The 23,720-nt window shown below is 44.6% G+C and overlaps 1 protein-coding gene across 1 annotated transcript in view; it reads left to right on the top strand.

Annotated features, from left to right (window-relative positions):
• The window catches only part of DNAH1 (dynein axonemal heavy chain 1), a 71,332-nt gene that overhangs the window by 5,117 nt on the left and 42,495 nt on the right, over positions 1 to 23,720 (top strand). The window contains exons 6-24 of the mRNA XM_074835815.1: positions 1,186 to 1,347; positions 1,881 to 2,133; positions 3,387 to 3,544; positions 4,361 to 4,572; positions 5,808 to 6,106; positions 7,116 to 7,266; positions 7,844 to 8,037; positions 9,375 to 9,600; positions 10,245 to 10,364; positions 11,169 to 11,251; positions 12,686 to 12,827; positions 13,910 to 14,065; positions 15,058 to 15,256; positions 17,121 to 17,374; positions 18,277 to 18,489; positions 20,183 to 20,347; positions 21,043 to 21,164; positions 21,734 to 21,839; positions 22,950 to 23,129. Coding sequence (XP_074691916.1) covers positions 1,186 to 1,347; positions 1,881 to 2,133; positions 3,387 to 3,544; positions 4,361 to 4,572; positions 5,808 to 6,106; positions 7,116 to 7,266; positions 7,844 to 8,037; positions 9,375 to 9,600; positions 10,245 to 10,364; positions 11,169 to 11,251; positions 12,686 to 12,827; positions 13,910 to 14,065; positions 15,058 to 15,256; positions 17,121 to 17,374; positions 18,277 to 18,489; positions 20,183 to 20,347; positions 21,043 to 21,164; positions 21,734 to 21,839; positions 22,950 to 23,129 — 3,395 coding nt within the window. The remainder of the gene's footprint in view (positions 1 to 1,185; positions 1,348 to 1,880; positions 2,134 to 3,386; positions 3,545 to 4,360; positions 4,573 to 5,807; positions 6,107 to 7,115; positions 7,267 to 7,843; positions 8,038 to 9,374; positions 9,601 to 10,244; positions 10,365 to 11,168; positions 11,252 to 12,685; positions 12,828 to 13,909; positions 14,066 to 15,057; positions 15,257 to 17,120; positions 17,375 to 18,276; positions 18,490 to 20,182; positions 20,348 to 21,042; positions 21,165 to 21,733; positions 21,840 to 22,949; positions 23,130 to 23,720) is intronic.

Below are 23,720 nucleotides of genomic sequence, written 5' to 3'. Positions count from 1 at the left end.
GGAAAATTAAGTGTTGTCTGTTGTTTTCCTGTCACTCAGAGCCTTCCCAATGAGAAGGCATCACTGGGTTCAGCTGTACTGGTGTCCGGTTGTGGCTGCAGCTCAGATAAACACATCTGCACTAGCTTTAATGCATAGGAAGTGTCATGCATGCTGACTGCAGCTCCAAGGCAATTTTAGAGGCTTAGCTGTCTGCAAAACCTAAGCATAAAACATAAGCTGTGTGGATCCCTGGGCAGCCAGCGCTTGATGGCCGAGTTCTGCTTGAAGCTGGCTTGGGGAATGCTATACCTCCCCAGCTTGAGGGGACTCTTCTGCACACAAGTAGTCAGACCCTTTAGACCCTGGGGGAGGTGAGACCTCTGGCATCTGTATAGTGCCAGCGCTGTTGCAGATTCCTATAGCTTGGACCTGTGGTTAACATCCGTTCTCAACTTCAGTATAATGCTGTCCTGACCTGTATCTGTATTGATATCGATATAGATATCGATATATATCTATATCTGATTAACACCTCCCAGCATTTAAGAGGATCCAAACATTATATCATTGATATAGATATATATCTATATCTAGTTAGCACCTCCCAGCATTTAAGAGGATTCAAACAGTCAAGAGTTAGATGCCCTGGGAATGACCCAGAGAAGTAATAGACTGGAGAAGAAGGTACAGGGTTTTACACCCACTCCCAATTAGAAGAAGGAAGACTCGTGTGGAGGGTGACACAAGGCTAGAGCCGCACATGGGAAAGGAGAATGGGATCACCAGAGAGTGGGTAATGAGGAGTCGTGGATCAAGGGGTGAAGGAATCAGGTTGCAGAGGAGTCCCCAGGTGTGGGCTGAAAGAGAGTATGTCAGGGCATACAAGACCCAAATGTGAGACTGTGACTGCAAAGAGTGAGTGGGAATGCCTGAAGCAGGCACTGGGAGGATGGTCCACAGGGAACTCACAGAGGTAAGAGGTGGACAATGGAGGTCTCTGGTGTGTGCAAACAGTCGGAAATGCTAAACTGTAAAACCTGAGTTCATTATTTAGTTAATCACAGCAGAAATTATGTGAGATTGACTGAGATTCAAGCTAGTAAATGGATTTGACTGTAGCCTCACCATTGTGGTCAGGGAAGTCCATTTTCTGTAGTCTCCAGGAGAATGGTTTAATCTTGTTTTAATCCTTCATTCTCTCAGAGGACCCCAAAAACCAGAAGTTAATCTACAAGTGGATTGATGTTGGTGTTCTGGATTATGACAAGGAGACAGAGCTCTACTTGGTCCATAAAACAGATAAGAATGGGCTGGTGCGGGATGAAGAAGGGAGACCCATCCTCAATGGGGGAATAACTCCAGAAGGTATGTTTCAAGTCAGGCCTTTTGGGACCTGGCATATACTCTGCCATTACCCATGCTCGTCCTTGGTGGAGATGGGAAGGACATCAGGAAATCATTTAATTCTCCCTGTTAACACTCTTGAGACAGAGTGTCTCCCTGTTTAACCAGTCCTGAGAAACTTCTAGGGGAGAGAACTCCACACCTAATTTGGCAACCTATTTGAGGCCTTCCCTTTTGGAGATACCTTTCCTTTTTCTCTGTATCCCATCTTTCCTGCCTTCAAGACAAGTTAAACGATGGTCTTTCTGGGCCAGTGACATCTTGAGGGAGTATGTCAACAGATTAAGATGAAGTACCCTCCTTTTGAAAGGTTTGGAGATGCTGCTAGTTCTGTGCTCCTTGTCTCTTGCTGTCCTCAGCTTTGGTCCCTCATCTTGCTCTCCAGTAAGCCAACCCAATTGTATTGTCCATCAAAAAGCTGCTGTCAGCATTGCAAGCCATTCTGAGCTTTGTGTTCCCTGTAGACTCTTGTAAGCTTTACTTTCATTTCCCAGGAAGAGCCCCGTTGTTGTCATGTCAGTACTGGGTGCCACGAGTTTGCCTGCTGTTTCTGGCTGAAGATCCCCAGGTGTTTGCACAGAGGGTAGTTTCTGCCGACAGTTTGCGTAAGAAGACACAGGCACTGCTACTGTATCACCTGTATGTGGACTGCATGCCCACAGATGGACTAAACAGCATCAGTGAGAAGAGCCTGGGGAAAATGAAGCTGTTGGCTATGCATACTCCCAGACTGAAGAAAGAGAAGAGGTAAAGCATCAAGTACATGTCGGGGGTCTCAGCCTTCAGTCCATTAACATTGTAGGGCTTCACAGGGATACAAATGAGTGGCAATGGAGGCAGATCTTCAGCATCCAACTCATAGGTTGTGGATCTCATCTGCTTTCCAGCCTGTGCATACTACCTTCTTGCCAGAGTGTCATCAGAAGTAGGTAGGACAAGAGGCCCAGGGACACGTGTACAGGATGGGTGATCTGTCAGTATTCCCAGATGAAGTAGATGTACTTCATATGCAGATCCACTGTGCCATGCTTACACCTGCAGTTAAGTGGCCTTCAACAGCAGGAAGGTTGGACAGAAATGGCATGGTTGACCTTGCTGTCTTCCTGTGCTTTCAGAGAACAGATCAGTCATTGCTGAATTGATCTGCAGACCACCAGCTGTCTCCAGAGAGTTGGCTGTTGTCTGCTGGTGACTCTTCTACTTATTAACAGCTGCTAAAATCAAAAGAAGATCTGCACAGCGTGAGGCAAACAGAACAGGAGATCTCCACCTGGATATAATCAAGTGTCTCTTTGAGATGCAGTTCGTATCAGGAAGGCGTTTTAAGAGTCCCTGGGCTGATGAATCATGAGCCATTGGTGGTGTCGCTAGGAATCAGCCATGACTGATTGTCCTGCTCAGAGACAGGAAGGTGTGAAGGGCTGCATGGTCTGCCAGCCTAAACTAGGGAATAGGAGAGTAATTACTCTCTGTTTGTGAGCAGAAATATAGGTATAAAGAAAAGTACTCTGCCTGCTTGAGGTGAAAGACGACGATTCCTAGGGCAAACAGAGCAGGGCCTCAGCGCTTATACACATTTCAGCTGAGGAAACTGATTTCAAGAGGTGTTCAGCAGGAGGCAGTTGGGAGGACAGCTCGGATAGCCCAACTTCTCCAGAACTGCCAGCTAGCTTCCTCAGTTGTTTTTTGCCCCTCCTCTCTGTAATGCTTCTCCCTCTGCACACCCTTAGTGGTAATTTTGCTTCAATCTGAAAAGACACCTGAGAAGGCTGCAGTCCCAGGCCCAGGTCACCACTTGCCTCTGTCATTAAACATCCAGTTGATAGCTTTGCTGGCTGCTTCACTGTTTGCACAGCTCTCCTAATGCATTCAGTAGCAGGTGAGCTTCTGGGTTAGCAAGTCCAGAAGGGAGGGAGTGAAGGGTGGGTTTTGCAGTAAAACAACAGACACAGCTCTGCTCCAACACCGTGGGTTATCCTTGTTTCCATGTCTTGTAACAGGGTGTTAGACCGTATGTGCTGCCTGGAGAAAGAGGTGAGATTAGACTATGAACGCACCATGAACAGGATCAGCTTTGACAGAGTTGTCACTTCCAAACCTCAGACGTTTTCTTATGTCACCCTGCCAGACAAAGAGGAGAAGAAAGTTCCAGAGAAAGGTATGGGACGCAGTGAAGCAGTTTGACGTCGGCATGGTTATAGGATCTCTTGTCTTCGATAGGATTCATGCTTTGCTGCAGAAACTCTCAGGTTCATGTTAATGATTAGGGCTCATAACGGGCAGCAGCAGGAGATTATATGAAACTTTTGAGTATGTCTGCTCTTTTTTAGGGTATATTTGCATGTTCATGTTACCATCCATCAGCTAAGCTGCAGTAACTCTGCAAGTGTACCCTTAATGGCACCAAATGCATGGCAGTGTAATTAGCTTAACTGCCTTCAGCTCTGCATTGTGCTGGGGCTGGCTGCCTTCCATTTGCTGTGCTCAGCTGCAACATACCTCAGGTGTGAAAAAGGGTTCAGCTCTTTTAGAGTCCCAAAGTGGAGGAAGATGACCACAGTAAAAGATGGGGGAGTGTATTTTGTGTACTTTGGTCTTCCAAAGGTTGGAATGCCTTGAGGTGGTTCACAAGTGGCCTCTCACAGATGAGATGACTCAGCTGTGCCTTGAAGCCTCAGTGGGAAGATTCTTCAGGTTGAATGTTCTTTCTCATGGAAACTTCATGAGCCAAAACCTCAGGAAGGTCGGGCACCAAGACAGTCCCTCAACCCCTAATGGGAGGCTTCAGAAAGTCTCTGCTGCAGAGCAGAGGCTCTCCCTTTCATCCAGCCATCTGCTGAAACATGCTAAGGCCTGTGCATCAGAGGAGAGTCCTTTTCACAAGCACTGTCCCCAATGGAGCTGTACTCTTCCTCTAAGACAGAAGCTGGGATGGCCATTGCAGGCAATAATGTGTTCTTTTTTTTGGTGCCAGGGCTCATCTGGATCCCAGACTATCCTTTTGGTGAACAACAAGCAGATTTCAACTTTGTCTCACTCCTGACCAGGCCAGAAATCATCCTTCTCCTTACACAGGTGCAAGATGAGTGCAACAAGGCAGCCACCATGTCTCTGTTTAACTCGACCTTACCCAAGCATGTCTGCTTGGAGGAGTTTGAACAGATCCAGACCCAGACCTTCACTCAGGTGAGCGGAGGAAGCGTTGCGGGTGAACACGTGGAGCAGCCAGCAGGGCTGTCAGTGTGCATTAGACAGATGCAGCAGCTGCAGATTGATTCCCTGGAAATAGATGAGCTTTCAAAGGAGACATTGTGGGTGGGGCAGGGAGGAATTTGCATGTGCATGTCAAATTTACTGGGATGTCGGGAGAATAGGCTGAAGGAGCCATAGGCCCCTAGTTAGCATCAGCCATTGCTGACCATGCTGTTAGTCATGTGTTGAACAAGTGGCCACATAGGGCTACAACCTCCCCTTCTTCCTCCTGGTCTCCAAGCAGATAACAATCCTGGTTGGCACTCAAAATTTTCCATTTTTTTTGTTTTCATTTCCCCATCCCTCCAGCTGCAAGGCACAAGAGCTTTGATGCCTCCTGAAGCACTCATGGGGGTAATGCTTTTCTCCACTCTGTGTTCTTTATGTACTTAATTAAATTACTCTGCTTGCAATGCCAGCAGACAGACTAGGATGAAAATTTGCAACTCTGTGGTAACTCTTGCCAGAAGATCTTCATGCCCTCTAAATGAGGGCAGTACATTGCACCCTGGATGTGGCCACACAGAGCAGTTTGCAGAGGGTTACACAGTAAATCAGCAGCAGAGGGCATGTGCTGGTCCTTCCCAGTCCCATGCTGTTTCAGCTAGGCAGTGCTGTCATCCACTCAGTGACTGAGGTTGTTTTATTACACACAAACAGCAGCTGCCTGTGGAGCAAAAGTGACACTTGGTGGTATTTTAATAAATTAAAACACTGCAGACTGCTGCTGCCCTTGGCTTCTTCCCCTCTTTCTCCTCACTTGTCAAGAGAAGACAACATTCTGTCCTTTACTTGCTCATCATACTGTCTACACAACTTTTTATGAGGTGCCCTGACACAAGCAGCTCCAAGGATACTGCTCTATAGAAAAGAGAACAAAAAGGAAACACTGTGTATAAAAAGAAAGAATAGAGCACTCCCGCTTTTTAATATCAGGCTTTCTTTTTGTAGGTTTTTTAGTCAGTGAAGGAGATGTATGGCCAGGTTCAGATGCCACGTGTGTGTGCATGGATTTGAGAGCCACTGTTTAGCTGCTACAGCTCTGAGAGAAGAGTTGTTTTTCATTGCAGAGAAAGGTCCAGCAGTTACAGCTAGCAGCTAACCTCGCCATACTGCTTTCCCATCAGCCCTTGGAGTGTTACACAGCTTGCTTTTTTAATTTGCCCTAGGTTCAGATGTTTCTCAAGGATACTTGGATCAATACTCTAAAGAGTGCAGTAAAGAGCAACCTGAGAGATTCAGGCAAAGACTGGTACAACCTGAAACAGAGCCACTGGGATGTCTACCAGATGTCCAAACTGTGTAAGCTGATGAAGCGCATCAAATTCATGCTTCAGGACTCTCTGCGGTGTCTCGTCCAGAACTCACTGATCAGCTTCACCCAGCTTTTGCTGGATGCTTGCCATGGTATCCTGAATTGCTCAAAGAACATGGAATGGGGAGATGACCTCATCAATAGTCCCTACAGGTAAGGAAAGGAGAGAAAAAAAGGGTGTAAAGAGCAGAAAAGTGTAGTGCCATTATCTTTATAACTACTGTTTTTGCAAGCAAGCTTTGCACTGTATGGGTGCTTTAAGCTAAGCTGTTTCCCCCAGTCCTCCCACCATTTGCTTGAGTATGGAAGAATGACACAGAGCTGGCTTCTCTGTTAGTACAGACTTCAAGTTGCTATTAGTGATATGAGGCAGCCCATCAGAACCAAGGCCTGCTACTTTGACATACTGTTCTAAAGATTAGCCACTTCTAGCATTCTTTGGGGAGCAAATAATTACTACTAGCTTTTTTCTGGATGCCAGGAAGAAGAGTACCAGGAGGTATAGTTGCTTAATTCCATTCTTGGATTAAACCTCAGGAGTAGGATCTGGCCTGGGATCTCTAAGGAATACCAAATTTGGGTTGTCACAGTGCCTAGAATTTTCTTCTACTGGGTATTGATTTAAGGATTTCTGTCCTTTATGGTATTAAAAAAAGAAGGTTTAGAAATTGAAAACAGGAAGAAAAGAAAAAAACCCTGCCACTCACATGAGGCCGTTTGCCTTGAAATCAGTGGAAGTCTTGACATTGACTTCAGCTGATCCTGAGTCATGCTGGTAACATACAAGACTGGGAGATACTGAATATAACTTCCTGAAGGTGCATTTTAGGAGTATATTGGAGATGCTGAATGCCTGATTTGAAGAGCATCTGCAATTTTTCTATAAAGCAGCTCCAGTTCTCAACATAAGGTTATGACTTTTGGGGATCCTGGTATGGCATGATTTACACTTCCTTTGCCTTTGATAGATAAGAGTTTTCAATGTCTTTACTGGTAAATTCAGAACACAGTGTTTCATACCTTCAACTGCATGTGACAGTCCTCCTCTCCCCTCTTTCCTTTCCTGTGCAGGAGACATTTTAGTATCAGCACCAGAGCAATATAGTTGTGTGCCATTGTCTCAAAAAGCATCCCTGTTCTTCCTTATCTCTTCCCACTGCAGGCCTCAAAGGAATCCACTCTTTGTTACAGACCTTGTGCTAGACAGCAGTGGCGTTCACTTCAGCCCCCCTGTGGAGAGCTTTGAGAAGTCCCTCATTTCTCTGTTCGACAAGGGAATCCTGGTTACTCACACTGTCCCACATCTGGAGAAGGTGAATTCTTCTGCATCAACAGTGATATAGCTGTGCAAGTCTCAGTGCATTGCAGCTTGGCATAGACACCCCTGAGCTTGTACTGAGGGAGAGAGTTGCAGGAGGAGGTAGCTGGGAATCCAGTTAAATTTGGGCACAGCACTATGCTAATGCAGTTCTATTCTGACAGGATTTCTTCAAGCTCCCCAACTGTGTAGCTGTTTTATCTGGTTGCTATCTCTGCTTTGGTGCTGCAGGTTCTGTGGAAACATGTCCTAAGTAGCCTGGCTGCCCTAAGTGCATGGCAGCTGCTAAAAGCAGACTCATAAAGGAAATAGCACCTTGTCCAGTGCTGTCAGTTTGGTGCAGATCTCTTCTGCGTATGCATCTTTCTGCCTATTACTGTGAAAGACCTGTCTCCCTAGATCCTGTTCTTTGGGGGGAGGAACATAAAACTGATAAAACAATTCCTGACACAATGTAGAAGAAGGGACTGCATGACTTCCCAAAGGTGCCACTAGTGATTGTCTCACCCCTCTCCTGAGGAGGCCTGGTTATCTCTGCTAGTCCTGAAAGACCTCTCTCCTTCCTCCTCCAGTATGTGTTGGAGAACATACTTATCACAGGCACACCCTTGCTGGACTCAGTGGGTTTGCACGAACCAGAAGTGGAAGAACTACGAGAGACTATGCAGTCTGCCATTCAAAAGGCACTGATCCCTCTCCAAGCCTACGCCAAGAGATACGAGAAGTTCTTAGAGCTAAATAACAGTGACATCCAGTTCTTTGTAAGGTAAGTGGCTTCTGACAAAGGCACCTCTAACCCAAATGGCAAGCCTTTTCAGAAGCTGTTGTGTGGATGTGTGTGAGAATGCAGGACCTGTTCTGAGACCACGAATGTGCATGGCGTGCCTCAGATGTGAGATCAGGCATCCATCACAGGCAGCCTTCAACCGTGGGCAATGGTCCATGCTTTTAGAGGACATTGGTGGTGGCAGCGAGAATTTCTTCCTGCCTCTGACAGCAGACACATTCCTGTCATGTTTGTAAGTGTAATTGGAGATATTAATGGCCCTAAAAATGACTCATCCTATTTGAAAATCCAGTTAGCATACTTGACTCTGACCTCCTTCAAATAGTGTCTGTTCAGGTTGATAACATTCTGTAGAAAGTAATGTTTTCTTTTGTTACAGCCTCATTGTTTTCACTGCCGAACTCTGCAGCTACGCTGTCCATTAGCCTCTGTTACTTTAATGGTCTTCTTTTTAGGCCTTACCTTTTCCCCAAACAGTGGGACTGAAGCCCCTTTTTCTCTTTTGTTACTCAAGCTTAATCAATTTGCAAATCCCATCTAACAAATTCTGGTCTTTTCCTAGAACACACTGAAGTGCCTGCCCTCTCCCAAGGTGCCTCCTGATCTTGCCCTGTTTACACCAGTGCTTTCGTTTTGTCTCTCCCTCTCGCCGTATTACGTCTTTCATCTTTCTTCCACTCATTTTCTGCAGCTAAAATATTTTGTGCTCTTGTTCTACTCCACACCTATTGTGCTCTAAAACCCATTGTAGATTTGAATCTGTCCCTTCCCTTGCTCCCCAGTAATGTTGCTCAGCTACATACCAGTTCCATGTCTTCTCCTATACACGTCTTCTGAAACTGGGGGCCTCTCTACACCGCCACATGGGTGTAGCTGCAGGTAGGCATAGGCAGCCTGGCTTCCTCTGCTTGGCATTGGTAACCATAGCAGTGAAGACCCTGAACCAGAGCCTTCAGTGCAGGCTGGTCACCCAGACAGATGGATTTTACATGGGATGTCTTTGCTATATAGCTTCCCATGCTCAGTTAAAGTTAGCACTCATGTACTTGACTGTGATACAAACACGCCTCACTTTCTATGTAGGCATATCTTTGGTTGTAAGGTCTAGAAGGCAGTGGTACCCTCTCAGTCTGTGCTTGCAGAAAGTTGTATACATTTGAATAGATGCATGTTTTAGTAACAGTAAACACACTCATTATTAATTTAATGTCTTGATCCTTTGGGTAGACACGTCTGAACATCCTGCAGACAGCCTGGATGCTCAAATAATCTTAAGGTCTACATTACCTTTTTTTTGTTATTGTTTTTATTTACAGAGACTACAAAGAGCAATGTCCACCTGCCCAGGAGGTGATGAGAATAGTAAACATGCACTTGTCTGAAAAGGAGAACCTGGACAACACTCTACCTAGCTCTATTGTCATTGGTCCCTTCCATGTCAGCGTAGAAGGTGTTAAGCAAAATCTGTCCAAAAAATACAAAGCACTTGCCTCTTCCATGTTGGACATACTGGCTAAAAGCCTCCATTTGCAGGTGGAGAATGTAAGTTACCCAGTTTAATAGATTATCTGGTAGTGTCTTGTCTTGTCCTTCTGCTTTTGAAGTTGCTGTGTTTGTCAAATGGCCAAAAGACAGCAACTGAGGCCACATTAATGAGGACATTTTAAAGATTGCATCGGAGCGATTATTTAAAAAAACAGCTAGAGGGGAGATATGCAGACTCAACCAAATCAAGTACTAAATATACTTAATAAATTATGTGCCTGAAAGCTGTATCTCTTGAGATGAAATTCTTCAAGACCTTTCCATCTTATAAAAAATGTGTTGGTGGATTGAAAAGATCTGCCAGTAGACAACTGGAAGGTCCTTCTGCTTGCTCTGAGGATAACTGGAATATAGACAATTGCATCTGCCAGAGGGTTGTCTAAATCTGTCATTGTCATCATTTCAACTACATACCTGTGGTTCCTCTTCCTCTTTTTTTGGCAGTCTCATTTCATTTGAGCTCAAATGAGATGGATGGAGAAAGGCTGTGGAAAGGAAAAGACAGAACAAGACTGTGTACTCATCACTTTGGAAGACCACCTTTAGAATGGGAAATGGGTGGATCATGGCAGGTTTTCCAGTTTACCCATTAACAATTAATGACTTTTTGATGGTTGTCTCTCTGCTGTGTCCTCCTGCAGATCTGTGATGCATATAAAACCATCAGCTGCAAAATGCACGAGAAACCAAACAGTATCGAGGAGCTGGCTGAGCTGCGGGAGTGGATGAAGGCAGTCCCCGAGCAGCTGGCTGTGCAGAAGGTAGGGCATGCTCTCCTTATGGACAGGGGACAGCTAAGGGAAGCGAGGAGGAAATTTTTCAATGCAATGTGTGGTGTCTCAGAAGCAGAACTCCAATTTTTTTGCTTGGATGTCTTGTCTTTGCATACAATGCCATAAGATGCCTGGTTTTGTATTTTTTGTAATTCCTAAGATTTGTATTTTTAAATACACTTATCATTAATTTAAATATCTATGCAAAACAAAATAGCAGTTAAAAATCTTGCCTAAAAGACTTATGTATGTTTTTTACTACCTTCATTATCCGTTCTGCATTTGTGTACTGAATAGCTGTCTTCTAAAAATGATTGTTGTTTTCAAGAAAATATTTCTGCTACCAAATCTTCATATTGCTGTTAATGTATTTCTTCTAATAAGACATTCTAGTGCCGAGTTATTTCAAAGTTATTTGAATTGTAGGTCTTCTCCCAGCTGAACAAATGGGGAACAAAGGCATCAAGCTCTAAGCTGACTTGTCCGTGCCAAGGAAAGAACCTGGAGGATAACCCAAACCACTCGATTTCTGTCCAGCACTTTATCCACTAGGTCACACTTCTTTTCACTGATGTAGAACAGAGAGTGGTGATGGCGTGATCATTCGCAGTACAAGGGGTTGTAAATCCATTCCCACTGTTCACACAGCAGAGAAGCAGCCTACATCACATTAAGCTTGTGTGACTAACGCCCTTCAAAGGCACCTCATGAAAATGAGGTACACACCAGAGAGTTGGAATCAGTATGGTCTAAAGGTGTCTATTTTTTGTCTCTTTCTCTCACCCTGTGCAGGAACTGATTCGTGAAGTCATGGAAGATTACAAGGTCATGGAGGAATTCCTTTACAATCTTACCGAAGAAGATTTCAATGACAAGTGAGCACAAGGCATTTCTCCCTCTGTCAAAGTGGGACATTTTGCAGCAATTACCATTTTCAGTGCTTCAGGGGTTATGTGTCTATCAAGGGCTCCAGCAGAACTTTTAAGTGCCTCTCGGGCTATATAAGCATTGAATTCTTGAATGAAGTTTATAGAGAAGAGGCGTGGGTTCATGCTGCCTTCTGTCCTGGGGCAAGGCAAACTGGTAGCTATTAACCTGTTTAATGCATTAAAGCTCTTTTCTCTTGTTTTTTTGGAGACATTTGCAAGGTCTCAAAGTGCACGGTTTAGTCTGTGTCTGAAGCTGAATGAACACTTCCAAGGTAGGAACACTCCCAGGGTTTTCTTAGGACTAGGAAGGAACATGAACCCTGTATTATTACTGCATTTCTTTTCCATGCAGTCTCCTCTTAGCTTTATCTTTGGCTATGTTATTCAGATTGGGGCCTGACTATGCCCCAGTAACAGAGTCAGCTCACAAACACAGCTACCCAGCTTCTAAAGTCAGCTCAGCCCTGGAAGCACCTCTCATATGACATGGACTTGGTCCAGTGTGTCTGCAATGTGAGGGAGTCTCTGCAGAGTGCTCCTGAAACTAGAAATGTGGGATGCACAGTGCCAAAAACCCACAGAAGCTGCGGGAAAGCAGCTCAGCTCTAGGACAGCTTAGCACAGATACAGCTGTATGCCCACCGACCAGATCTGGCACATGCAGGACTAGTAGGAGATCACTACATCTCCAGGTGCTGGGAGGGGTGTGACCTCAAGCATAACATTGCAAAGCTCGCATCTGGCATTGCACACAAGCTAACAAGTCCAAGTGCAGTAACGGGTGGGCTACGGATGAGCAAGAGCCAAGAAGCCTGCCTTGGCATGAGCAGCCGCTTTGTGCAGCCTTTCCTGTACCTGCATTGCACTCCCCAGGGCACTTTGCAGAAGCCTTGCTATCCAGGGCTTTGCTGTATCTGGGTTACCCTGGCCCCTCGCTGCCCTGCTTAACAGGAGACTGGCTTTTTCAGTAGCACTGAAAAGCCACAAGCCAAGACTCTGACCCCATTTTTTTCAGTTCCTTGTGAATATATTCAAAGACAGACATTCCCTCTGGATGCCAACTGTTATTTTGCTGTCTCCTAGCTTTTCAGCAACATACGATTCGTTCCTTTTAAAAAGGCCCTCCACTTCTCCCCAGCCCTCCATTTGAATAGCCTAGTCACAAGGACTGCATATCAACAAGAAAAGCTGAGAAAAAATGTTTTGTTGAAACCACATGTGTTTCTGTTGTAAAGCTGCCTTTTTTGGTGGGAGTTGGATTTGTCATTATGTTATTTTCAGCATTTCAAACATATGCTTAAAAAGCTTCTCTCTCCTCTTTTTTTTCTTTTTTTTTTGTTGTCTGTTTGTTTGTTTGTTTGTTATATCATGTGAGTGCAGGTGGGCTGCAAGTTACTGGCCACTGAAGATTACTATGCAAACTGAGTCCATTCGGCTCCAGCACCTGGAGGATGAAGACAAATTTCGCAAAATCCAGGCCATGGATCAGAGTGGCTTTCAAGACAAACTGGAGGAGATGCAGGTATTAAGCCACTGACAGTAAACTATCCAAAGAAGGGGGCCTTGAAGCTCTTGTGGTCAGCCAGGTGGGAAACTTTCAGATGAGATTTTAGTCAGAGGAGTTTTTTGGTCAGTGTATTGTTGGACAAAAAATTATCAACCCCCACCCCCATTTTTTTATTGGAAGTTGGTCTTTTGATTAAGAGTTTCATTTTTGTGTGAAAGACAATATTTGCAGAAATACTGATTTTTCACTGGGAAGGTGTTCATCGATATAACAATATTCCAGTTCTTGGTGCTTGGGCAACCCATGCACCTCCTTTTTCTTTCTTGTGTACTCAGTTCCCTGCAGAGCATCTTCCATGATGCGCTGCCATCAAGCAGGAAAATGCAGCATCCAGTCATGGAACTCATCTTGCATGAAAGACTCTGAAACAGTAGCAGAGTTTTGGAGCTGAGATACCTCTGGTTTCTGCTGAAACAGTCTGGTTTTTATTTTTCACCAAAAGCTCTTAAATACAGAAAAAAAATGCATCGTGGAAAGGCTGTAATCAGTGACCTAGATTATCTTGGAAATAGCCTCCCAAAATGGTAATACCCCAGACCTGGATTAGAAAAGAAAAGCAAACAAAAAACCCAAACCTACCAACCAACCAAAACCAAGCCACCAAAACAAAACAGAAAAATTATTAGAGAAGCTCTGGACATGTGTTGTTAAACAATTCTTGGAAACAAATTGAGTGACCTAGTAGAGCTATCATTTTCACTTCACTGATTCTGTAACTAATGACAGTATAAATTCAGTAGCAAGAAATTTGGGCACAGACTTATTGCTTCTACTCCTCAGGGATTAACTATTGTCACAAAGACGAAAAGCAGCTGGTCATCATATTTGCACTTTCAACTACCTGACCAGTGGTTATTGCTTCTCCTCACCACTTTCATTGTGGTCTAAACAGAAGTGGAATTGCATTGGGGGATATGAGATTGGGAGCATAAAAATCTTGCCTTTGAATATAACAGAGAGCACACCAGGAAGCTGAGATCTCCAGAGGCAGCACTCAGCTTCAGAGCCACATCTCATGCCTGCCTTTTCTCTTCCAGCTGACTGTAGGTGGATTTTCCATCCAGGCGGATGTTAACCGAGCTCTTGAGTTGGCTAACAAAGCAAGGGAGGTCAGGAAACAGCTGAAGGAGCTTCAGAATTTGGCAATTATCTACAACAACAGGGAAAGAATCTTTGGGATGAAAGTTACTAATGTAAGTGTCAGGTCCTGTACCTACAGGACTCTAATTTTTGTTGGGCCTTCTAGGTGGTAGGTAGAGCAAATAATGAGACACAGTCCCTCAGGAAGGAATCTTTCATGCTCTTCTGGTTTGCCTGATGAACGGCCCCGTGGTCCCGTAGGGTGACTACACTGCTCCATCACTCACTCCACTGTGCTGCAAAAGACATGGTCCTAGGTGAATGTGGAAGGCTGCTCATGGCCTGATATTGCCTCTTCTGTGAGAGACTTTGGGTGCCCACGCTCAGATCTGAGTGGTGATAATGAGGAGGAAATGGATGGGGAACGTCCTGAAGCAGCAGTTAAGATGCATCAATTCCTGTAAGGCTGTTACTGCAGTTACATAGACGTGAATGAGAGCTCTGTTGCACAGTGGTGTGCAGGCAGCTGGCTGGGCTTGGAGTGTAGCATGTTCTCCTAGGTTCATATAGCTGCAAACGCTCATTTTGGCTGTAGCTGTTCAGCTGCCAATGAATCATTGTCATCCACGTCCAGCCTTGTCTGGCTGCAGAGCAGAAGTGGAGCTCACGGGATCCTTTCCTACCTCTCAGTCTATGGTTACTTCTCCTTCACTATAAGGAGCCAAGTTTTGATATGATGTGCAGTGTGTGCTTTCACTGATTGTGTGTGGACTACCCATCAAAATCTCCTCATTCTGCAGCAGAGCATTTGAAGAGGCAAGTGGAGAGAGTGCTTTCCATGCCAGACACACGGTGCAGGCACAGCTCCACTGGATGCATTTTGGCCTGAACATGTAAAGCCCAGCTCTGCTAGTTGTTCTCCCTTGGAATCTATATTGTGGTCCCAGGAGAAGGTAGTCTGATACATCCTCCTGAAGTACACATTTTCTCATTGCTTGCTTGAGATTCAGAAAACAATTGTGCCTTTTTTGGCCTTTTGACATGCAAGCTGTAGTCCAGAGGAGAATACACTTGTTGCTTATGCTTGCTTTTTCTCTTTCCAAAGTACAGTAAGCTATCCAGGATGGTTAAGGACTTCCAACCATACTATGATCTCTGGACTACAGTGTCAGACTGGATGCAGTGGTATGAGAGCTGGATGAATGATCCTCTCATGGAAATTGAGGCTGAGCAGCTAGAAAAGAATGTCAGTGACTCTTTTAAGACAATGCAGAGATGCGTGAAGCAGTTCAAGGATTCACCAGGTAGATACACAGTCGGGGGAACGGAAATTGGTGCATATCAGCATTTTGATGTGAGGCATGTCACAGAGTGCTCTGAACAGGGATTGTCAGGATGTCACATGGACGTGTTGTGTGTATTAGAGCCAGCTGAGAAAATGCTAACAAAGTTATTTTCCACATTTTTTTCTGGAACTATGATGATTCACATCTAGATGCTAGTTTGCTGCTTGAAGTACCAGTTTGGCATGGAAACAATCAGGCTGCAGATGCCTTTTTTACCTAATTCCCAAGACAGTACTGAAATAAAAGCCACCCTCTTATGTTGCAGTTAATATTTACTCATTTATATAAAGTAAAATAATCCAGACTAGTCATAGAGAATTACTGTGTAGCCCAGTGGCTAGACACGTGGGTTTAAGCCCTTACGCAAGTCAGGCAGCACAGGAACTTGAATCTGGGTCTTCCAGGTGCTGTTTTCTTGGCCAATCTTTTCTCTACTGACCACTGAATTTAATGGAAAGCCAGAAGAGATCTTGATTTTGTTATGAATAAAATGAAATTGTAAAATCTGAAAATTATCTGTGGAATGTAAAACCATTTCCCTTCCTGCCTGAATGTGTATGAAGTTTAGATGATCGCATCCAGCCCTTGCAATTTGTGTGAAGGCCTTTTAATCATGGCTTCTAGTAAAGCTGGAATTGAGACTGCAGTTGTAGTTTAGCTTCCCATTCCATGATTCTCTGAGATGCATTGGTCATTCTTTAAAGCTAATTCTAAAATCTCCTGCCAGATGGCTTAGATTGAAATATATTTTGCAGTGGGAGATTTTTGATTCATCCTTTTTAACTTGAACTCGCTCTTAAACAATGCCATGAATCAGCCCCAATGGAGGAGGTGATGAGTGGATGCGTGAGTAACTATGAATCATTATGGTAAACAGAAATACTAAGAATACCTGCTCATATTCATTGCAATATTCCCTGGCACCTGGTAAAATATATGCTTCGTCCTTGAGTCTGCCTTGTCTTTGCATACCACCCAGCAAGGAGTGTGAGGTGGTCATATCCTTGCTGTGAGTGTGCAGTGTGACCACGCAGGGTGCAATAAAAGAAGGCACATGCTGTAGCCAGATTCTGGAAAGAAAGCAAGCCCCATGTTCTTTGCCTGTCCCCTGCTTTACTCGCAATAGCACAAGCTGAAAAAGGGCAGGATGTGAACAGTGCAGAGGTGTGGGCTTCTAGGATGCTCCCAGAGAGCAAAGCCTTTTCCTTGACTTTGTCCTTCCTATGAGGCAGAAGTACCTTTGGCTCTAGTGTGGCCATAGGCTGTCAGGGCCTCTCTTGCATGCTTTCCATTTCCATAGCTGGCTGTGATCCTAGCCTACTTCTAGCTCCTACGTATAGTGTCCATCTTCTATTTAGGATGGCTTGAGCCTGGGTGTGAGATAACTTGCAACCCAATCTTGTTAAGGAAGTGAAGGTCTTGGAACAATGACCAGAGCTTCTGAAATATCTATTGACAGATGGGGCTTCATCATGCTTGGGCCCTTATTAAGGAGTTAAATTTGTTTGCTTCTCATCTTCTGGTGAGCTCTAGGCTAAGACACACTTCTGCTCAGCATGGACTTGCCTGTAACAGACTTTTGGCTAAGAGGCAGGTCTCCTTCTGGGAGCAGGCTTTAATCCTTGCTTAGCAGCCATGTAGAGAGAGCCTTTGTGTCCTCATGACTTCAACCTGCATTTTCCACTGTCTCTTCTGCTGCTTACCTACCCCATACCATGTGTCTACAAGGACATTAGGCTTTAGACGACTTGTAGGAAGTTCCTTAAGGCAACTTCCTCACACACTGTTGTTGCTGATGTTCTTCTGTTTTTCTCCCTGAAAGCCTGCCAGGGTGTGGCAATGGAGTTTCGAGACAAGACTGAAGAATTCAAACTATACATCCCCTTAATACAAGGGCTGCGCAATCCTGGTATGAGAAACCGGCACTGGGAGATGCTGTCGGAAAATATTAACATCGATATCAAGCTAGAACCCAGTCTGACAGTTGGTCGCTGCTTGGACATGAACCTGCTGGACCATATGGAGAGCATTACCAAAGTAGCTGAGATAGCTGGCAAGGAACACGCCATCGAGCATGTGAGGAGAGAGGGACTTGCTGTATCTTTGGGCGCTTCTCAGATACGTTTCTGTTGAGCAGGCAGTCACTGCCTTGGGTGATGTTCCTCTTGTCCCAAAGCATTAGACACATTCTGCAACACGAGTAAAAATGCTGCTGCCCTTACAGAGGCGATCAGTGCCACACAACTGAGTTCACACATTGGAAGAAGTCATTTCGCCTCGCGCAGAATTTCAGTTGTAGCATAACAGTGCTGCCTGATGGTTATGCTGATCCACTGGTTGGGTCTCACACTTCACTGTGGGATTAGTTAAGTTAAAATAAATTGATTATCTGCATTCTGCCATTGAAACGTTAAGTCAGGGAGGTTAGCTGTGACTGGAAACAGAGGTGGCAAATGCTTTCATGCAGTAAACATGCAGGGAAAACTTGCTGGCTCTGGAGATTCATAGGTTAGATAGTCTTTCAGCTTCGGTTCACCAGTTTGGATGTGACCTAAGATGGTCTTGATTGAAAGTCATTACCCTGTGGCAGCTTTTGCTCTCTGAAATCTCAGGCGAGTTCCCAATGGATAGCTACCCTTTTCACAAAGCCATCGTTAACCATAATCATTAATAGGCACTTTGCTGGCAGCCTCTGTGCATCTAGTAGCATAAATTGGCCTGGAGATGAAATTGCCCTTTTTTCCCCTCAAGGTGTTCCTTTCAGGACAGTGTTGAAGTGTTGAGTCCATGGGCAATGCAGAGGAAAAGTGCTGTTGCTGAGTGTATCATGCATTAAATACACAGCTGTAGTTTCCAGTGGATTCCAAGAGCAAAAATCTATCACTGACTAGAGAGGGGCATTAAGAGAGTTGTGGAAGCTGGGATAACCTTTGCACAGGTTGTATCTGAAAATTAAATTGCTTGTCCCTCTGTTCCAGGCACTCAACAAGATAGAGAGTGAATGGAACTCTGTTTTATTTACTGTGATGCTTTACAAAGACACGGATACCTTTATTCTGAAAAACACTGATGAAGCATCTCAGCTCCTAGATGATCACATTGTCATGATTCAGAGCATGTCCTTCTCACCATTCAAGAAACCTTTTGAGGAAAGGATGAACACATGGGAAAATAAGCTGAAGATGACACAGGTATTGGTTTCTTACCCACACACATGTGGTGAAGGCAGGCAGCTGGACTGTGCTGCCATGCTTGAACATGGACACTGTGCAGTTGCTGCTAAGGGAACTGGGAGAACAACTATCATCAGTCTTTAGGAAGGAATAGGGCTTGTCAAAGCCCTCTGATTCTAGTAAAAGAGGGGATAAACTCAGAGCCTTATTCTGCAAACAGCAGTGATGCCATTCCAGCTCTTTTGCTGCCTACTGCAACACTTTTTGGTGGGGCCAGAACTCTCCCATTGCTGTGAATAGTCCTGCTGGCATCTCTAATCATATTATACTAAGTGGACCTTACAGATTCTTACAGGCCTGTGAAATCCATGCTAATCATTCACATCTCAGTGTAGGAAAGCATGTGGAAGACTGCCAGCACTTCTTCATCAAACCAGAGCCTGAATGCTCAGCACCCAGCAGGACTCAGCCAGCAGAACAGCATTTTGCTGCAAGAGAAAAAGTCCAATACAAGTATCTGTCTGGAGAACTCTGTGTAAATGCTGGTGTTTGCACAGCAGCACTGTTATCTGTTATTCATAACTACCTTATTCTGTTTATTGGTGCTTACCATCTGGGTGTGCTTGGGCCATGGGCTGCCAGAGTGCTAGCCTTGTCTCATGAGGATACTGAAATGCCCTAAGGCAGTAGGTGACATAAGGAAATTCAGTTATTTACAGTTTAGTTTTGGCTGTGATGTTGTCCATGTTTTCACCCTGCCTTTCCTACCCCTTCTTTTTGATTGCATTCATTCTTGTCACTAAAGGCCCACGAATCTACTTCTGGGAAGTGACTTATCAGAGCTAGCTCATGGAATATGTCAAACACCATTGTCTGTATTACTGGAAAAAGACCTCTTGCTAGGTCAAGTGGCTGCCTGTGCTCAGGGAATGGTAGATAGCGCTGTGTGACTAAGGCAGTCTGAAAGGGAGTCAAACACTTCAGTTGCTTTGCAATATTGGGCAGATTTCTCCTACCCTCCAATCTCCCATGCCTGAAAATAGAGGAAGAGGCTGTTCTTGCAGTCTGATTCTCTTGCTCCCTCGAATGCCTGACAAACAGGGTTTCCTGTCAGGTGTCTAACTTAAATGTTTAGCTTTTCATTCATTCTCTTAATTCAGAGTGTTGTCCAAAGATCTTTTCATGGATTATTCTGTAGGCAAGGCTGCGGCTGAGGTACATCAGGCAGGAGAGAGGATATGACAGAATTGCAGAGTCTGGTATATTTTATTTGTCATTCTTCTACCCCAAAAAGGCATGTTTCACAAAACAAATCCCCCGTCTTACTGTGTGCTCACATTGTGCTATCTTCTGTATAGTACATAGGCACTAGCCACAGAAATTTGACCTAGCACCACAAAGACCCTTTGAGCTTTAGTATTGGCTTACACATAGTTCTAAACTACCCTCATTAAACTAGTGGGTGTTGATTCTGATGCCTACTGACAACAGTTAGCAAAGGGGATTGCTAGAAAATTGTTAATTATTTGGGAAGGAAATTCCAGCTCCTGACGCTGCAAGTAGATTTTAGAATTGTGGAAGGTCTAACTGCAACATCACCTCTTTTTTCTTTTTTTTTTTCTTTAAACCCATTCTGGTGTGCAGTTTGAATGGTTTTGTCGAACAGGTTCGTAACGTGGTGTCCTGACACGCTTTTCTTGCTTCCCACTAGGATGTCCTAGAGGAATGGCTGAACTGCCAGCGCTCTTGGCTCTACTTGGAGCCCATCTTTAGGTCAGAGGACATCAAAATACAGCTTCCATTGGAAAACCAGCGCTACCAGGCCATGGATAGGGACTGGAGGAACATCATGAAGAATGCTAGTGAAAACCCTGAGGTGTGTGCCTTGATGAAATCCAGTGCAGGCAGCCAAACTCCTTGGAGCTGTGCTTACACAAGGACTGCCTTTGAGTGGTCATTTTTGTAATGGTGTGGGCACGAGCAGTACTGTATAAACCATGGAACCTTGCCCAGGGTGGTGTGCTAGGTTTCTTCTCTTGGAACTTAGTCTTTTGTTCTGGTGTCCAAATGGACAGAGTCATTCCCTGTGATGCCTTGCACCAAGCTGTCCATCCCACAAGATGCCTTCTCCTCAGCCCACAGACTCCCTATCTCCTATTACTCTTGCAACCAGCCCTGCTGTAATTGTAACTCCTTTGATTCCTCCTCAAGACTGACTCTTTAAATTGTTTAGAGCTGTTGTTTTCACCTGTTTCTGTGTCCTGGTAGCAGTGCTCTGCACTCTTCTGTTCTCCAGTCACCGCTTCCCAGGATTCCATCACCACTTGTATTCCATGTTACAAATGTTGGTATTTAGGGGAACCCAGAAATGTGCTTGTCACATCCGTAAGCGCTGTTTCCCCTCCTTGCCCACAAAGCTCACACTTCTTCAGCTCCCTGTGAAAGTACTCCTGTGAATGAGTCATTTAAATCCTATCAGTAACATCACTGGGCAACCCAATTATCTCCACTGCCTTATCTGCCACATGCTCAGAATACTGATGCTTCCTCTGTTCTCCATTCTGTTTATAGGTGATTTCTTTGTGCCCTGATCCTATGCTACTAGAGAACCTGCAAAAATGTAACAAACTACTTGAACTTGTGCAGAAAGGGCTGAGTGAATATCTGGAGACAAAAAGAGGCGCTTTTCCCAGGTAACCCCAAATTTCAGTGGGCTGGATCACACTCCCTGGCTTAGAAAATATGAAAGGAGAGACTCACTCCAGTTCACTCTGCCAAGAAAGAGCAAAACAATCTAAGCTTAAGATATTGTCATGAGACTGCAAACATAAGCAAGGCTGTTCCTTTCAATGCTGCCATCTGATGGGGAGAAAACAGGCAGACACGAATGCTGCGAGTTAAGGGCAGTCTGGTAACATCATTGCATACCTGTGCCTCATGATTTGTCTGGAAAGGATGGGGTAAAATGAAAACATCCATGTAACTTTATCCCTTATTCCTGAAGGAATACTTCTATTCTTTGATACTCATTTAAACCCACTTTGCATGGGAACAACTGACTTCTGCAGATGGAGAAGTCTGTCTCTACAGAACAGTAAATGGCTGGACTGTAGCTGCTACTCTCCTACACAAGTACAAAGAGATCAGTGAGCAGACGGAAACAGTGTCTCTAGCAATAGGCTTGTTCCTCATCTTGTCAGGGCTTAGCCCCTGATGCTACAGTAAAGAGAGCCTCCCCTGATGCCTCTCTCTGTGTTTCTAGGTTCTACTTCCTTTCAGACGATGAGTTGCTGGAAATACTGTCTCAGACAAAAGACCCCACTGCTGTACAACCTCACCTCCGCAAATGCTTTGAGAACATTGCACAGGTAGGCAAAGCAAGCACCGAGTGGCTTGGCCCACCTCTGGGGAGCTGGTGTCATGGGAACTTGGAGGCATGCTGAGATCTGGAGGAGTGTTCATATTCTGCTGTGTGGAAATATATCTCCTGGGAACTTGTAACTGTATGGTATGTAGGCATTGCAAGGTGCTGCCTGCCCTGGAGTGGGATTCAAGCAACCTCACTTTAGACATTTCAAAGCCAGACATCTGCCTATGAACTGGGCATCCTCAATTGCATTTTAGACAATGAGGGGAAAATAGACATCTGCAAAGGGCAACTTACAGAAACTCACTTAGATACCCATCTTAGGAGGAGAGGACGCTCTCTCCGGAGATGTCTGTCCATCCCACCATGGAGGCTAAGAGAAGTAGCTCATACTTAGCTGTCCACTCACAGGCACTTGGTTAGGATGGAATTCCACTCTTGCTGACAGCCTCAGAAGGGACAAGGAGTGAACAAGCCTGAACTGAATGAAGTTTCTGCCTTCATCCCTCCTTAGGAGCTGGGGTTAACCTGGCTATTTTTCCTCTTTATTATTCCTAATAGACTTCAGACTCCATGGCTAGTCACAGCTCACACCACCACAATACTCAGACACTGAAACCAATCTCCTAGTCATTAGCTTGGGAAAATAGAAAGGAAATTGAACTGGAAACCTGGTGCAAAGCCATTGGAATAAGTAAGGGGACTTTCAGTGATATGCTGGGGCATTAGAGAAGCTGTTAAAATTTTACTCTTAAAACCAGGCACTGTGATCTCAAGGGAAATGATTTGAATCTACAGAATTGAACAGGAATCAAGGGTTTGAATCCTAGACAAGAAATGAGGAATGTTCATCCTACCTATAATTTGACTTGTTTCACTCAAGTTAAACCAGTAATGTGAATCTCTTGTTTTCATACAGTCATCCTCCATTTTTTGAAGAGGTCATTTTGCACATCTGTCGCACACTTTATTATCACTATTGACAACCAAGTTTGGCACCAGATTTTTAATGAGCATACACTGCTACAGCCTGGCTGTCCCTCAGTGGCAGGAAGGCAGGGATAGAGAGGAAACACTCCATTCACATCTCCTGTTGCACTTCTTTCATTAGCTACGGTTCCAGGAGGACCTACAGATCACACACATGTACTCTGCTGAAGGAGAAGAGGTGAAGCTGTTTGTTCCCATCTATCCCACTGACAGTGTGGAGGACTGGCTGCTAGAAGTTGAGAAATCCATGAAGGCCAGTATACGGGACAACATAGAAAGATCAGTTGGTGTTTATCCAGAGGTAAGAGTTTTATCACAGACTGGCAGGTCTCTGATGTCTTGGTCCCAGGCTTGCCATAAAGGTCACCAGCGATGGGGCTGATGAATTGTGATATTCTGCTAGTTTTAAAATACAACCTTTAGTCCAACTGTGTGTGGGTCAGGTGCAAAATGCACAGTTGAACAAGCAACTAATGATCCAGAAGAATGCAAACCCTGCACGCTCACTTATCAGCCACAGAACACTTCCTAATGTCATAGAACAACCCTGTATGAATCCATTTCTATTCCTGTCTCCAGTCAACTTCCTCTTTATAAGGATCTACCCTCTTTTGTCTTATTCAGCTCTCATGTCTCACTGTACTAGGGACTGCATCAGGGGCTGCATCTTGGCTCTTGTTTCTGTGTAAAAGCTATGCTGGTAGAAAATCTAAATTTTGATTTGTTTCGGTCTAGGGAGGGAGAAAGGCTGAAAAAAGAAAAGGCCTCAGGTATTTCTATTGCTGTTTTCTACTCAGTCTGAAAATTTGAAACTAGAAAAATTAGAACAGGCTAGAAGAGGGGAAACATTCTTTTTTGTCTCAGATTCATCTCAGAGCAGGGAGAAGTAGAC

This window comes from Strix aluco, chromosome 11, assembly GCF_031877795.1.
Source record: "Strix aluco isolate bStrAlu1 chromosome 11, bStrAlu1.hap1, whole genome shotgun sequence".
Lineage (NCBI taxonomy): Eukaryota > Metazoa > Chordata > Aves > Strigiformes > Strigidae > Strix > Strix aluco.
The sequence above is the reverse complement of the archived record's forward strand: the minus strand, read 5'-3'. Positions and strand labels throughout refer to the sequence as shown.